The sequence below is a fragment of the Phyllopteryx taeniolatus genome, chromosome 19 (assembly GCF_024500385.1).
Source record: "Phyllopteryx taeniolatus isolate TA_2022b chromosome 19, UOR_Ptae_1.2, whole genome shotgun sequence".
Classification (NCBI taxonomy): Eukaryota; Metazoa; Chordata; class Actinopteri; order Syngnathiformes; family Syngnathidae; genus Phyllopteryx; species Phyllopteryx taeniolatus.
This window is the reverse complement of record NC_084520.1, coordinates 18,973,817-18,987,991: the sequence shown is the minus strand read 5'-3', so window position 1 is coordinate 18,987,991 and position 14,175 is coordinate 18,973,817. Positions and strand designations below refer to the sequence as shown.

The window sequence follows — 14,175 nt, the reverse complement described above, 5'->3', positions numbered from 1 at the left end:
CCTACGGGCAATTTAGAGTCTCCAATGAATGCATGTTTTTGGGATGTGGGAGGAAACCGGAGTGCTCGGAGAAAACCCACGCAGGCACGGGGAGAACATGCAAACTCCACACAGGCGGGGCCAGATTTGAACAGCGGTCCTCAGAACTGGGAGGCTGACGCTCTAACCAGTCGGCCATTGAAAACAATTGAATCAATGTTTTATCAAATATATGAAAAATGTAAGATTTATTTTTTTCTCAAAATGGACTGCGCATTTTCAACCGTTTATGAAATGTATTTATCTTACATTTAAAACAAATACAAACATGAAGACCTTATAAACTCAGGGGGGTGAAAAAAATTATATGCAGTCTACCGTTATGTAAATTTATACAAAAATATTGATTTCAATCAAATAAGTATTTTTCATTGCCTTTTTTTCATTTTCAAACGTCAACTTGGCCCACCTGCATAAATGACGTCACAGCCCACGGCCACGTGACCACGCGTTTGCGACGACAAACGAGCATGATAACGCAATTTTTTTTGTCTTTTGACAATTCTAATCATAATAATTATCATCAGTTCGAACACGCACTAGGAACTTGGGAATGTAAGATAAAGAAGGTGCCACTTGATAACATCTCCAGACTGATTCCAGTGCTCTTATTGTCCTATTGTGATGCTTCTATTTTGACAAACGAATGCTTCCTTCAGCAGTGGGTGTGCTGAGCCAGGGAGGAGGTTGTTCACCTCACCCAGCTTTATCAACAATTGAGTATCCTTTAAAATTGTGTTTGTTTGTTTGTAAGAAATGAAAAAAAGCCTGAAGTGGTTGGTTTTTCCCATGAACTCTTGCATGATAATTCTCTTGCAAAGTTACCTGAGGTGCTGCTGACGCGCTGTTGGAACGCATGAGGAGCTTCTGTTGATGAGGACGTGTCTTATTATTCCCAATGTGCTTCCCAAAGCGCGCCAAGCTGCTCGATCCCACAGTGCACTGGGGTTGTATGAAAGTTTTCTTTTCTCGCAGAAGAAATGGCACATGGTTAACCCCCACCCCAACGCCTTTCCGTTTTACCGGGAACCCGCACATGGAGGTCTTGTGTGTTGGTGGTCGTTATTATCGATGGTGTGGTTTTTAGCCTGTCATTAATACAACTTAGTCTTGAGCCTTCATTGAACTGTATGGCTCCACGTTGGCAATATTATCCTTTAGTTGAAAGGTTTGAGGGCCTAATCGTAACTTATAGAGACATTTAACGAGCTGTTGCTGAAAGGCTTACACCTAGTTTTAGAGAAAAGTGATGTTTTATTTTGTAGACAGACAAGCTGCTGTGCATACTTTGGTTACAAAAACAAGTGCGTTGTGATGTTGTGCAAAACACAATAATACTGACACATGATCAGGGAGTGCTCAGCTGGGAGCATCAGTCGCGGACTTGGTAACATGAATGCCGATTAGCATACGTTATCTTGGGACTGTGAATACTGTTCCGCATCCGTGAACTTGGTACCTTTTAATACTAGTCAGCATCAGTAAGCAGAACCAAAAGAGAGTCAACGGAATCACGCTGACACTAGGAGGCGCCCTGCTGTGTAACATCGTGGGGAAACGATACGCGTGGTTTAATACTTTAGTTATCAGTTTTAGGATTCGAGCATGGCCTGAACCTTCAAACATTCCAAATTGGCTCATAGGGCATATTTAGTTGACGGCGAATCTCCCCAATTTGGAAAATTCACCAAAAGTCTCAATCTGAGTGCAGTTTTCAGTATGGCTTGAACAGTGCAAAAAGTCAACATTTGGCTCATACGAGAGAGACGCGTATCATTTGCTCATCGACTTCCTTGTCAGACAATCGGTTGCCCGATGAGCTCGAACCTGGTCCACCTGACAGTGTTTGTTTTTGGCTTCAGCTCCTCCTCCCCGTCTACATGCATATGTTGATGCGTTTGCCAAGCTCTCGGTCCAGGTCGTGAATCAGGCTGTCAAAGTCCTTCAGGCTGAGTTGACAGTTAAACGGAGCATCAAAATCCATGACGTCTTCCGCATAGAGCGCTCTGCTACCTCCTGGAAACCAGGCTTCTTTCTTCTCTTCGTCATCTTCACTGCCTACGAAGATGTAACGGCACACCCAAAACAAATCCAAGTAAGCCTAACATTATTAGACTTCATTTGAATTATTTAACATGACATCGAGACTTGGTATCGAGGAACATAAAACTGAGACATTAGAATGAATGACAAGAGGAGTTTTAACATGCAAAATGTTTGTCTTCCTTTAGCATTGAGCGAGCCCCGATATCAAAAGAGGAACTTGAAGACAGCAAAAGCTCAAAGCAAAGCATCACGCCTGATTGTTTACCTTGGTCACTTTCACTTCCTGCCACCTCATCGTAATCGGCTTCCTGTCCGGACGGAAGATGTTGCCCGCAAATACTCCAGTCGCCAGCGTAGCGGTTGACGGGGGGTGGACTATCCAGGCGGGCCACACCGTCTCGCCCGCGACGCGACACCACCGCCTCCGCCTCCTCCTCCTCCTCCTCCTCCTCCTCCTCCTCCAAAACAGGATGGTCTGGGCTCTTGTAGGTCACGATGGTGGAAGAAGGAGAGGAGACCTCAGCGCTGTCGTCTGCTGGGATTCGGTCCGTCGGCACTGAGGAGGGAAGGCGTGACCGTTAAAGTGTGGTCGCGAGCAGATCGCGGTGAGCCATCCCGTGAAAACAATCCCTCCTCTCACCCGGCCACAGCTGCAGCAGGTAGTGCAACGCCTCAATGTGTCGCTTGAAATCAACCGCACTGGCTGAATCCTCTCCTTGACTCAAAGCCTTCCCTCCCTTTTGTCCTCCTTTCGCGCCGTCTCCCCTCCAGCCCTCCTGGGTCTGTTTGAGGAGGACCGGGCCGAAACAGACAGCCAGGTTTTGGTGTGTCATCCTGTTGCAAGAGCTGAAGTGTGCCACGAGGCTGAGATGGTCCAGCAGCAGAGTCAAAGTGGCCTAGAAGAGAGAATGGGAAAGGGCGGCGGGCTCCATCGTGGCTCAATCCTACTCATTCGGGGTGGGGCGTCTTGTCGTCTCACCCTCTCTGGTGGCGGCAGACAGGACAGCAGCTCCACGGTGTTCTCGGATAACTGGGGGTCAGGGCTCACCGTTGAGATGGGCGGGGGCCGTCGGGTCATAGCTTCGTTAACGACCTCGTACAAAGTCGCTGTAATGAGTGAAGATGGTAGCTCCCGCAGATAGTCCTTCAGTGTGCCTGCCCATAGACAACTCATTCAACTCAATGTCTTTTCAGGTGAATTGTACTGCTGCGGTTTTGTTCACAATAAATGTGTACGTCAACTGTAGCGTTACTGAAATAACGTTTTTGTACTTTAAATCCCTCACATCAATAAAACATGAAGCTCAGGATCTTAGGTCATTTAAGTCACATTGTATCGAACTTAAGATGTCATCTATCGGTGATTGATTAGTATGGCTCGAGCTCAAAGCTCAAATCCCATTCTACCGACAAATCTGTCCACTCGCCTGTAATGACATTAATGTCGGGATAGAGATCCTCTCCGAGGCGCACAGCTGAACTGTTCCTCTCAAACCAATCCCTGAGCTCCTTCTTCACCGCAGCAGAACCGCACAGTCTGTACAGACCCACAGCCTGAACAACGGCAATAGTCACAAAAGAGAAAGTCTTTACCGTTTGTACTTGGACTTTGAAGGCTAGAATGCTACCTTCAGTCCTCGGCGTTCAATCTCTGCCACAGTCTTCTGGATCAGCAAAGGAACTGCAGAAGCGGATCCTTCTTCCTCCACCAGGTGACGCAGTTCAACCCCAAACACATTAGCAGAGGCTGTTGAGTTGCTACCAAACTGAAAATCAATCAAGATCGGTATGTGTAATTGATCACATATGGATCTCAATTAGTGTTAGATCAAAAGGATCCATTCCCACCGACCCCGCCCAAAGTTCTTGCTGTCTCAAGTGTTGATTTTGTTTCTACACTTCTACCTGCATGTCCCATTGTTCCTGCAGTGACACTTTTATGTAAAGAAGACCTCTGGGTTCCAACTTCACACACAGCTGCTGACTGCGACTTCCTGATGTGCGCATCAATAATTACAATCAGTCATTGCCATCACTGATCACAAGGTTTCGGTGTACTGCACCTTTAAAGAGCGGCGGGATAGTGACTCCCCCGAGACAGCAAACTCTGTTCCTGATCCGGTCCAACTTTGGCTGAGCTGCTTGGTCGAATTAAGACCGTCACATGAGCCCCGATGACCCCAATAGTGCACGTGCGACCAGTCCTACCTGATGTAAGTACCACCACTCGTAGTTGACGCGCTCTCTCCAGCTCCAGGTGGAACGTGTGGTTTAAAGCAACGGTGTGGCCTTGCAAGTTAAGGAGGGAAGTCCTGGCTCGAGTGATTCCATCGATCTGGATTGCCAGAAAAATCTCTTTGCTTTCATCTGACCTGGGAGAGACCAGAACAAAACCCTTCAAAACAAACTCAGCCTAACCCTCATCTTGATTGTTATATACACTTAAGTACATGGCACATTGACATGTTGTCAGCAGTAAGCAGTATAGATGATTATACATACTGTATAACTGGGATAATCAACATTGACCATTGAAAGGGCCGCAAACTGTAGAGTTGATCCATAGGCCCGCTGAGGGCCAGGCTGCGAACAGGCAGCCCCCGACACGACCTGTCGGCTGCCGAGCTTCCGCGTTTGAGAACTGCCATTGAGTGTTATTTGTAACATTACAAGTTGGACCTGATTCACACCACTTGCCCATGTCTGACATACAGCATAAATACGAGCAACCACCCAGTGTGGCGATAGAAACATCCATCCATCCATCCATCCATCCATTTTCTTTTATCGCTTCTCCTCACTTGGGTCGCGGGCTGCTGGAGCGGGAGGCGGGGTACAGCCTGAACCGGTCGCCAGCCAATCGCAGGGCACATACAAACAAACAACCATCCGCACTCACAGTCACGCCTACGGGCAATTTAGAGTCTTCAATCAACTTGGCCACGCAGGCGCGGGGAGAACATGCAAACTCCACACAGGCGGGGCCGGGGATCGAACCCCGGTCCCCAGAACTGTGAGGCAGATGTGCTAACCAGCCACACACTGTTCCAGCTGATAGAAACATATTTTGTGAAATAAATAAATAAGGGGATCAAACGATCGTGCTTGTCACGTTCAAAGGTTTCAACAAAATGTTTTTGTTGGATTATTTGATTATTATGATTATTTTTTTTTTTAAAAGCTTGAAATTCAGACCCGGTGGCCTTCAACGGGTTTCTCGAGTTCCAGGATATTTGTGAGCACAGAAATACACTTTTGGACCTTTACTAAAGAGTCCAATGAAAAGGTGATATTATTTACTGTATACAATTATTGCAACTGTACATTGAACAACAACAGTACGGATATCTGATGCTCGTGTATTAATACTTCCGTCAAACTTACAATTGCATCCATGTATTTGCAGAGGTGATGTACATGTTTTTTTCGGCTTACTTCTTTGTCTTCATCTGATCCAGGCCCACAAGGTGAACGGTCAGTAAACCCGTTATCCGCTGGCCGCATCGTGACAGTTCAGAGCCCACGTAGAGTGGGAATGAAGCCAAATCACCGGATTGCCGTGGAAGCAGTTCAGGTGAGTCTCCGTCACTAAGATAACCTAAAGATATTTGTGTCCAGAGAGCACATTTAGCGTTGGATGACAAAACTGCACCGTATGGAATGAGTTGGGTTACAGCTGACCTCCTTGACCTCCTTTACTGGCTGAGCGAACTCTCGATGACCGCCGCAGGGGCAAGGCACGAGGGGCGGAGCTATCCAGGTGATATCTACTGATGACATTGTGATTGGAGCCGTTCTTATTGGTGCTTTCGTCCCCTCCTGCCACTCTGTCGCTTCCTTGCCCAACACGGGAGGAGCGAAGACTGAGTTTGCGTGTCAGTTCTGGAAGTTTCCTCATCTTTAGCGAGAGTTTCCTCACTGTGCCAGGAGACCTCAGCCTGTCAATCACACCCCCTTTCTTTGGAAAGGCCGGATGAAAGTCTGCCAGAAGGAGACACTGGGCTATCTTTAAACAGCCTAAAAAGAAAAGAATCAGCAGAAAGCAAGTCTTCATACCTGAGCTTTCTGCAGTGAATTGATCGACATGGCGGCTGATGGCTTCCGGAGAAGGTCCCTCTTTGCACGCGTGACTCTGTTGCGTTCTGCTCTCCGCTCGGCCCGGCCTCAGCTCCCTCCTCGGCCGACCTTGTCCGGCCGGGTCCTCCTCCTCCTCCGGGATGGGGTTGTACCAAATGTCGCTGCCGCTTTCCCGCCACCGTCCGCAGGCCTCGTCCGAAGTGTCGGACTTTCCAGAGGACAGCACCCAGTCTCGACTGCTGCGATCCAAGCTCTTCAGGTAGGCCCGCTTGCCGGACAGCTTGCTGCTGATTGTTGTGCTTGTTTTAGTGGAACCGCCTGCTGGCTGCGAGGCCACCTGGGATGTTGAAAGGCAAAAATAATATATATATATATATATATATATATATAAGTCCGTTACTCCTTTCTTTGCCCGGTGCACAAGAAGAGACAGTCCTCCGTCGTCAATTACCTTATCCCGAATTAACTTCGGAGCCTCTGAGTTTCTGTCTGCATCCGAGTTTTGTGATGTGGGCGGAGCTTCTGATCCCGGCCACACCCACTGCTGGCTCTTCGTCAGGTGGATGGGTGAAGGGGGGGCAGGGTCTGCCTCTGCCTTCCTGGACTTACTTGTCATTGCTGGCAAAGGAGGACAGGAGTTGTGGAGTATAACATCGGAATGAACTGCAAGATTGAGAAAGAGAACAGGTAACGCTCATGAATACGAATGTTAAGATGTTGACGCTTGGAGCCGTAACATTAAAATCACATCCAATATTTGTGTGTTGGTCTCATCCCGTACAAGAACCACTTTGTATGAATGTTTTTGCAAGAGGGTGGGGTGGGGGGGGGCCTCAGTGTGAGTGAATGAAGTCTCTGTTCCTTCAAGCAAACACACTGCTGCTATTCACTATTCATCGCCCTATCGCGCGCACAGTCAATTAGACAGGGCACATAGCGAACTTGCCTGGGCTAATCAGGCTCATCTATCAAAGTCTTCCCTCCTTTGACAGCGCACAGATAAACAGGAAGAACACACTCACACTGACAGGAAGGGTTCAGTTGGCCCATTTTTCATATTGTTCTTTACTGTACTCGCACTTCCCACACGGATCACGTCCACGCTTCAGAAAGCGAGATTTGCCAATGGATCGCTTGGACGTCGGTTAAATGTATCAAATGTTTGTCCTGATCGAAACACACTCCTAACCTGACTCGACTGGAGGCAAAGACGCGCTGCGGTTCTTCACAACAAGTGGTCCCTTGAACAGGATTTAAGATGGCAGCTATTTCCCGGTCAGATTCTCATGAAGTCTTCTGACGTGAAAGCCGAACAGCTCCACTTGTGAACGAGGGAGGGTTTGCTTGTGAAGCTCACCGTTGACTTGAGGTTCCGTCTTCCTGCGGGATCTGTTCTTGCCTCGCAGCCGGGAGAAAGTTCTCTTGAGCAGAGGCTGGGCCATGGCTGGCTGGCGGACGTCCGTCCGCTCCCCGCGATGCCGCCGCTGCTTTTGGGAGAGAACCCGGAGAATATTTGGGCATTCCTTCACTCCTTCATGTTTCCTCACTCTTCGTCTATCAAACTCTCAGAGCCACAGAACAGGAAATGAATTCCACACATTCTTTCCCAAACTCCCCCCTCCTCTTCCATTTCCTCCTCCCACTCTCCTCAGTACATAGCTGCCAGCTAGGGGGTGCTGCCGGCTGCTCATAGGAATTGCAGTCCAGATTTTCTTCTCCAGGCCCCCAAAACACCAAGCGGACGCGAGTAACGGAAAGATGTTTGCTTACGAGGAGAGGAGCGGAGAGTCACACAACGCATGCTAGCACACTTGCACGCGCTGACTGTGACTTTTTGCCGTGCTGGCGACACACTAGTACATGCCCACTGTGACTCATTGCCATACTTGACGTGTACAGAGGTGACGCCAACACGTGCTCTTGTGATGGACGCCCATCGGGGCTGCACGCTCACTTCCTGCTTGCTCACGTGCACCCCGCTGTGTTTTTTGTTTGTTTGCATACTTAAGATCTGACTGGAAGCTCATGTCAAGGTGCTAAATTAGCTAATCATAACTTTTTTTCAGATTAGAATTTCTATCAGGCAGAAACGGGTTTATTTGAGACTGGCACAAGACTCAACACATTTGCCACAAATCATTCCTGGAACAAACAATTCTCTGAAATAATTCCACAGATAGGGAATATCTTGCTTCTCCTTGTGTCACCATTGTTAATGCTGGCTGGTTCACATTTTTTCCCCATCTTGTATGTCCCCTGATAACTCCCCAAGATCTCAATCAAGCAATCAATCAATCAATCAAGAGCTGAACCGCGTTCGAAATTCCCTTGCTGTATTTAAGTCTTGTTTACGTTGTGTCGTCATCCGGTTCAGTATTGTTGTTGTTGGCGGCGGCCCGAATGGTTAGCACATCTGCCTCACAGTTCTGAGGACCGCGGTTCAAATCCGGCCTCGCCTGTGTGGCGTTTTCTGTCATGAACGGAACAGAGGATAGGACCCAAAAATGCACGACTCCAAAACAAACGGCCAGTTTCCAAAAATAGAGGTTTAATAGACGGGCATAGGTCGGCACACGGGCAGGCGAGCCGAGAAAGGCAACAGTATCCAAAAACATGAGCCAAAGAGGCGAGGTCGATCATCGGAACAGGGTCCAGTCTTACTGTGAGTCTGTGACGTGGAAACAAGGAATGCTGGAACGCGACGACGAGGTACGACGAACTGGCGACGAGAGGGAATGAGACACGAGGTTAAATACAAGCGGCAATTAGGGTGAACGAGGCACAGGTGGAGAAGATGCTCACAGGAGCAGGTGTGTGTCAAACAGGGGGAAGACAAAAACCGGAACACACACCCATGACAGTTTTCGTGTTCTCCCCATGCCTGCGTGGCTTTTCTCCGGGTACTCCGGTTTCCTCCCACATCCCACATCCCTAGGTGTGAATGGTTGTTTGTTTCTGTGTGCCCTGCGATTGGCTGGCGACCGGCTCAGGGTGTACCCCGCCTCTCGCCCGAAGATAGCTGGGATATGCTTCAGCACGCCCGCGACCCTAGTAAGGATAAGTGGTACGGAAAATGAATGCATTATTATTATGAAATGCGGGCTCCTGTAACGTGGAATGTCACCTCTCTGGCAGAAAAAGAGCCTGAGCTGCCGTACGAGGTCGGGAAATTCCGACTGGACGTAGTCGGGCTCACCTCAACACACAGCTCGGGCTCCGAGAGGGGTTGGATTCTATTCCACTCTGGAGTTGCCTACGGTGAGATGCGCCGAGCAGGCCTGCGCATACTGATAGCCCCCCCGGCTCGGTGCCTGTACGTTGGGGTTCACACCAGTAGATGAGAGGGTAGCCTCCCTCCGCCTTTTGGTGGGGGGGACAGGTCCTGAATGTTGTTTGTGCCTAAGCACCAAACAGCAGCTCAGTGTACCCACCCTTTTGTTCAGCGCTTGGAGGGGGCTTCCGCCGGGGACTCCTTTGTTCTCCTGGGAGACTTCACTGCTCATGTGGGCAACGACAGTGAGACCTGGAGGGGCGCGACTGGGAAGAACGATCCCCTTCATCAGAACGCGAGCAGTGTTCTGTTATTGGATTTCTGTGCTCATCATGGACTCTGCTTAACGAACGCCATGTTCAGACACAAGGGTGTCCACGTGTGCGCTCGGCACCAGGAGGCGCACCCGAGGCCGCAGTTCGATGATCGACTTTGTGGTCGTGTCATCGGACTTGCGGGTGAAGAGAACGGTGGAGTTGTCAACCAAGGATATAATAGTTTGGGATATTCCATTATAGTTAGTTTTTATTTTATTTTGAATTTTCTTTTTCAATTTCAGTTACTTTCAATTTGTTTTTAGAGCATGTTTAGTTGTTTATTTTTAAATGCTTCATTTCAGTTGAGTTTTTATTAGTTTCAGTATTAGTTTTATTTAGATTTTTTTATTCAGGATATTTGTCAAGTGTGATATTTAAAAAAAGATCACTAAGTATTGTGTAATAAAAACTCAACAAAAAGACCATTTAAAAAATGTGTGAACCCACTAACAGATGAACAACCATCCACGATACAGGTAATGTATAACAATCCACAGAATTGGAAGTGCAATAAGTGCAGTGCATAATACTGCATCGAAGGTTGGATGCATCACAACATACAGTAAGACCATTGATGAGACACATGCTGTAGTATGGCCTTTTTAAAACTGTCTTTATATGTTGAACTTACAAAAAAAAATCAAGTTCTTGTCAGGAAGCTTTTTTTGTTTGGCCACTCGTTTTGACGATGAGGAGGCGCGGCTAAGACTGGCGTCACTTCCGCCAGCCGCTCGACTTCCTGTTAGCTTGAGCGGACAAGCGGACGACTGCTAAAGGCGATCCTTCAAACCGCGATGATGTCGTCGTCGTCGCCGGCCGCGGCCCGCCGGGTTCTGGTGGTCGGCGCCGGCCTGACGGGAAGCCTGTGCGCGTGCCTGCTCAGGAGGAAGTTCCAGGACAAAGTCCACATTGTCGTCTGGGACAAAGCGCGAGGAGCCGGTCAGTCAACGCCGCCGCACGCACTTGCTCTTGGCCCCTAGTTGGACGGGGACGGGGACAGGGACGGGGACGGGGACGGGGACGTCACGTACGCGTGTGTGTGTGTGTGTGTGTGTGTGTGTGTGTGTGTGTGTGTGTGTGTGTGTGTGCACGGCAGGCGGAAGGATGTCGACGTTCCGCCCTCCCGACCCTTCGTCCCACTCGGCCGACCTGGGAGCTCAGTACATCTCGGCCACGCGCGAGTACGCTCGCTCGCACCACAGGTCAGCCACAAGCAACACAATGACTGTGCGCTACACACTATTGTGCACTAGGGTTTCAAAAAGGACACAGCTCAGGGGACCAAACAAACGTCTCAAACAAACAAATCAACCAACGACTCATCCCCGCTTGAGCTTTGGTCCAATCCAAAGCTGTGACATGATTGCGTCGATTAAATACCATTAAATAAAGTCTGAGATCAAAAGGCGCAATAATACAAGAACAAAGTAGATTTATTCATTTGTTTTCCCGTCTGACTTTATTCCCGGCGGCACAGTGGTCCGACTGGTTAGAGCGTTCTGACGAGCCGGGTTCAATCCCCGGCCCCGCCTGTGTGGAGTTTGCATGTCCTCCCCGTCCGTGCCCGCGTGGCTTTTCTCCGGGCACTCCGGTTTCCTCCCACATCCCAAAAACATGCATGCTAGGTTCATTGACAACGCTAAATTGCCCGTAGGTGTGAATGGTTGTTTGTTTGTATGTGCCCTGCGATCGGCTGGCGACCAGTTCAGGGTGTACCCCGCCTCCTGCCCGATGATAGCTGGGATAGGCTCCGGCACGCCCGCGACCCGCGTGAGGAGAAGCGCGACAGAAAATGGATGGATGGACTTTATTCCCACTCGTTCATCTTTGTCAGTTTCTACTCTGAGTTGCTGGCGGCGGGCGTCCTGCGTCCGCTCGACTGCGCCGTCGAAGGCCTGCGACGCAAAGACGGCAGCACGGACTACGTGGCGCCGCTGGGCATGAGCGGCGTGGTCAAGCACTTCCTGCGGGAGTCAGGTGAGCGCTTCCTGGTTAGCTCGTCCTCTTCTTCACTTTTGCACCTTCGACCTGCAGGAACCTGTAGTCTTTATTTGGATCCTGTCTGTGACATAAGCGGCGGAAGAGTGGTTAGCGCGTCCGCCTCAGAGTCCCGAGGTTGGGTGTTCGAATTCGGGCTCCGGGTTTGCTACGTGGAGTTAGCCGTAATACCCGCAGATAACTAGGTAAGTAGTCAGTAAGCACTGTTTCAGCCTGTGTGCGTGCCACGCGTCTTGTTACGTAGGAGCCGACGTGTTCCTGGAGCATCACGTGACGGGCCTGTCCCGCCGCGGCGCCTCGTGGGAGGTCCACAGGAAGCGCGGCGCCAGCCGACACTTCGACTCGGTGCTCTTGACTGTCCCCGTCCCGCAAATTCTGGAGCTCCAAGGCGACCTGGAGGACGGTGAGCCATTTCACGTGTGTGAGTGACCTGGTTGAAGTAGTCATGTGCAGTACCACCAGAAAATACAAATAAGATGACTGATATGGCCTTAAAATATAATCTACAATTTATCGCAAATCCAATTACCGATTGTTATTCCATTTTGCTTTGTCTCCTGATAGCAAACAAGCTTTCAAGCTTTTTTTCCCAGCATTAACTTCCATCGAGGTCTTCAGAAATGATTGAAATAGTTCTTCTTTCCAGTTAATGTGGAGAAAAGGTTCTTCGTCTTTTGTCGTGTGCGTGTATGTCAACACGATCGTTAATGAACAAACACTTTCAAAGTTCAACTCTTTTACATCCTCAAATGAGCCATCACAGTGCGTGGCCGGGCGGCTGCGTACTCGATCGTGCGCTTGCTCACGCTAACCTTCTCGTGAGCGGTGGCGCTTCCTGGCATGTGCAATATGTGCGGCTGCACAGAGACAAAAAATGGCTACGTGATTTATTGAATCTATTGCGTGAAGACGAGAGGCTGACGCGGGAGTGGATTTGAGCCACAATTTGACTGATTCCCACGTCAATTATGGCTTACATTGGCGGTGATTTAGTTGTCCTAGCTCCCACCAATCCCGTGATCAATAGTGAAACTCACTCTCGTCCCGCAGGAATCCTGCAGGACCCGTGGCAATCCCGAAAGATGTCAGCCTCTAGTTTAAGACCGAGTAATCCTTGGCGAACAGAGTGAATGTGACTGACGGCAGGTCATTGTCGTTCATACAGATACATTGCAATAAATTAGAATGTTTATTCTCATTTCTTGAGCTGACATACCTAAATCAAAACAGATTAACTGGAAAACGCAAACAGGACACAGCCTGAAACTTCACACTGTTCCGCTACAAATTTAAGAACCCTAAATCACATCTATAGTCATCTGCAGGGTTCTGTTGCACAATTTACTTAGATGTGTCACTTTGTTGCTAAATATACGTGAATAAATAAAACATTTTTCATTTATTGAGATGTACCTGTACTTTAATATGTCTGAGGAAAAGCAAAGGCCAACTTGAGTGTTTTTCATGGGCACGTGAGGCAAGGTGAGCCCGGAAAAATCTTTGCAGCTTGGAAGCGCATAGCTCGGGTCAAACGCGTCCGGCGTATTTGCTCTGGAAATGACTCGATGGTGTGTGTGTGTGTCGTCAGTTGTATCTGTACGGCAGAGGGCGCTGTTGAGTGGCGTGTCTTACTCGTCTCGTTTCGCCCTGGCGCTCTTCTTCCCTCCCGGCGCGGACATCGGCGTGCCGTGGGCCGTGCGCTATTACGACGACCCCAGGGTCGTCTGCTACGCCGCCGTGGAGCCTCGCAAACACGCCACAGGTGACGGACGCACGTCCCCAACGACGGCCGACGTTTCGAGCGATTATGCCGATAACCTTCGACTCGTACGTCGCGTTCAGACGGGGCCGCGGGCCGCGGTCCGTCCTTGGTGGTCCACACCGGTGCCCCGTTCGGGCTGCGGCACCTGGAGCGAGACGTCGAGGAAGTGCAGCCACTCATCTTGCGGGAACTGCGCCAGCTCCTCCCGGCTCTGCCTCAGCCGATCAGCATCAAGTGCCACAAGTGGAGGTACTCGCAGGTGAGCCTCGTCTCAATGTTAACCCTGTCACAATTGGACGACGAAAGCCTGGTCTCGGTCGACAGGTCGTGAGCGCGGTGGCAGGCTGCCCAGGTCACATGACGTTGTCAGAGCACCCCCTGCTGGTTTGCGCCGGCGACGCCTTCACTCATTCCAACTTCGACGGCTGTCTGGCGTCCGCACTGAGCGTGCTCGGTGTGTTCCGAGATGTCGTGTGACAGGAAGTGAAGGTCGTGCGTGCGTGTCTTAGCCTGTAAGTGGTGCCTAGCAACTGACACCCACGGAGTGTGTGTTGTGTTGCGAAGAAGGCGTCACTTCATTTCTTTTTCATTTCCTGTTTCCAATGTCCTGATTGCGGGACTAATAAAGGTTCGACTTGTTGTCTTCTTGGTTCATGTGACGCTCA

At 49.6% G+C, this 14,175-nt stretch overlaps 2 protein-coding genes and 1 long non-coding RNA gene across 4 annotated transcripts; 2 read left to right on the top strand and 1 right to left on the bottom strand.

Moving 5' to 3' along the window:
• Positions 1–1,273: 1,273 nt before the first annotated feature.
• LOC133469076 (rho GTPase-activating protein SYDE1) lies at positions 1,274–9,106 on the bottom strand. Of its 2 annotated transcripts, none has more exons than XM_061755661.1 (14): positions 8,824–9,106; positions 6,614–6,825; positions 6,142–6,499; positions 5,767–6,066; positions 5,521–5,683; positions 4,294–4,457; positions 4,149–4,223; positions 3,991–4,079; positions 3,714–3,851; positions 3,513–3,639; positions 3,065–3,240; positions 2,726–2,981; positions 2,351–2,641; positions 1,274–2,097 (listed from the first exon to the last, which is right to left on the bottom strand). In XM_061755661.1, exons 1-14 carry the CDS (start codon positions 9,089–9,091, stop codon positions 1,916–1,918), a joined length of 2,799 nt encoding a protein of 932 aa, XP_061611645.1. In that variant the 5' UTR covers positions 9,092–9,106; the 3' UTR covers positions 1,274–1,915. The 2 variants fall into 2 exon arrangements, with proteins under 2 accessions (XP_061611645.1, XP_061611646.1); XM_061755662.1 differs by lacking the exon at positions 8,824–9,106 and adding an exon at positions 7,520–7,856.
• Positions 1,954–2,541, top strand: LOC133469085 (uncharacterized). The gene is made up of 2 exons (XR_009785614.1): positions 1,954–2,134; positions 2,271–2,541. It is a non-coding gene; the product is annotated as an uncharacterized LOC133469085 (long non-coding RNA).
• Positions 9,107–10,459: 1,353 nt separating the features above from the next.
• On the top strand, positions 10,460–14,149 carry rnls (renalase, FAD-dependent amine oxidase). Its single transcript, XM_061755676.1, has 7 exons — positions 10,460–10,689; positions 10,847–10,952; positions 11,585–11,727; positions 11,993–12,151; positions 13,337–13,510; positions 13,591–13,769; positions 13,835–14,149. The coding sequence occupies exons 1-7, from the start codon at positions 10,545–10,547 to the stop codon at positions 13,985–13,987; spliced, it is 1,059 nt and encodes a 352-aa protein (XP_061611660.1). The 5' UTR covers positions 10,460–10,544; the 3' UTR covers positions 13,988–14,149.
• Positions 14,150–14,175: the final 26 nt, after the last annotated feature.

Coding starts and splice junctions, on each gene's coding strand:
- LOC133469076 (XM_061755661.1), bottom strand. CDS start 9,091: ATGTGGGATGTGGGAGGAAACCGGAGTACCCGGAGAAAAGCCACGCAG. Junction 4,080..4,148: donor TATCCCGCCGCTCTTTAAAG/GTGCAGTACACC, acceptor TGCGCACATCAG/GAAGTCGCAGTCAGCAGCTG. Junction 2,642..2,725: donor CCTGCTGCAGCTGTGGCCGG/GTGAGAGGAGGG, acceptor TTCCCTCCTCAG/TGCCGACGGACCGAATCCCA.
- rnls (XM_061755676.1), top strand. CDS start 10,545: ATGATGTCGTCGTCGTCGCCGGCCGCGGCCCGCCGGGTTCTGGTGGTC. Junction 10,690..10,846: donor GGACAAAGCGCGAGGAGCCG/GTCAGTCAACGC, acceptor TGTGCACGGCAG/GCGGAAGGATGTCGACGTTC. Junction 13,511..13,590: donor GCCTCGCAAACACGCCACAG/GTGACGGACGCA, acceptor CGTCGCGTTCAG/ACGGGGCCGCGGGCCGCGGT.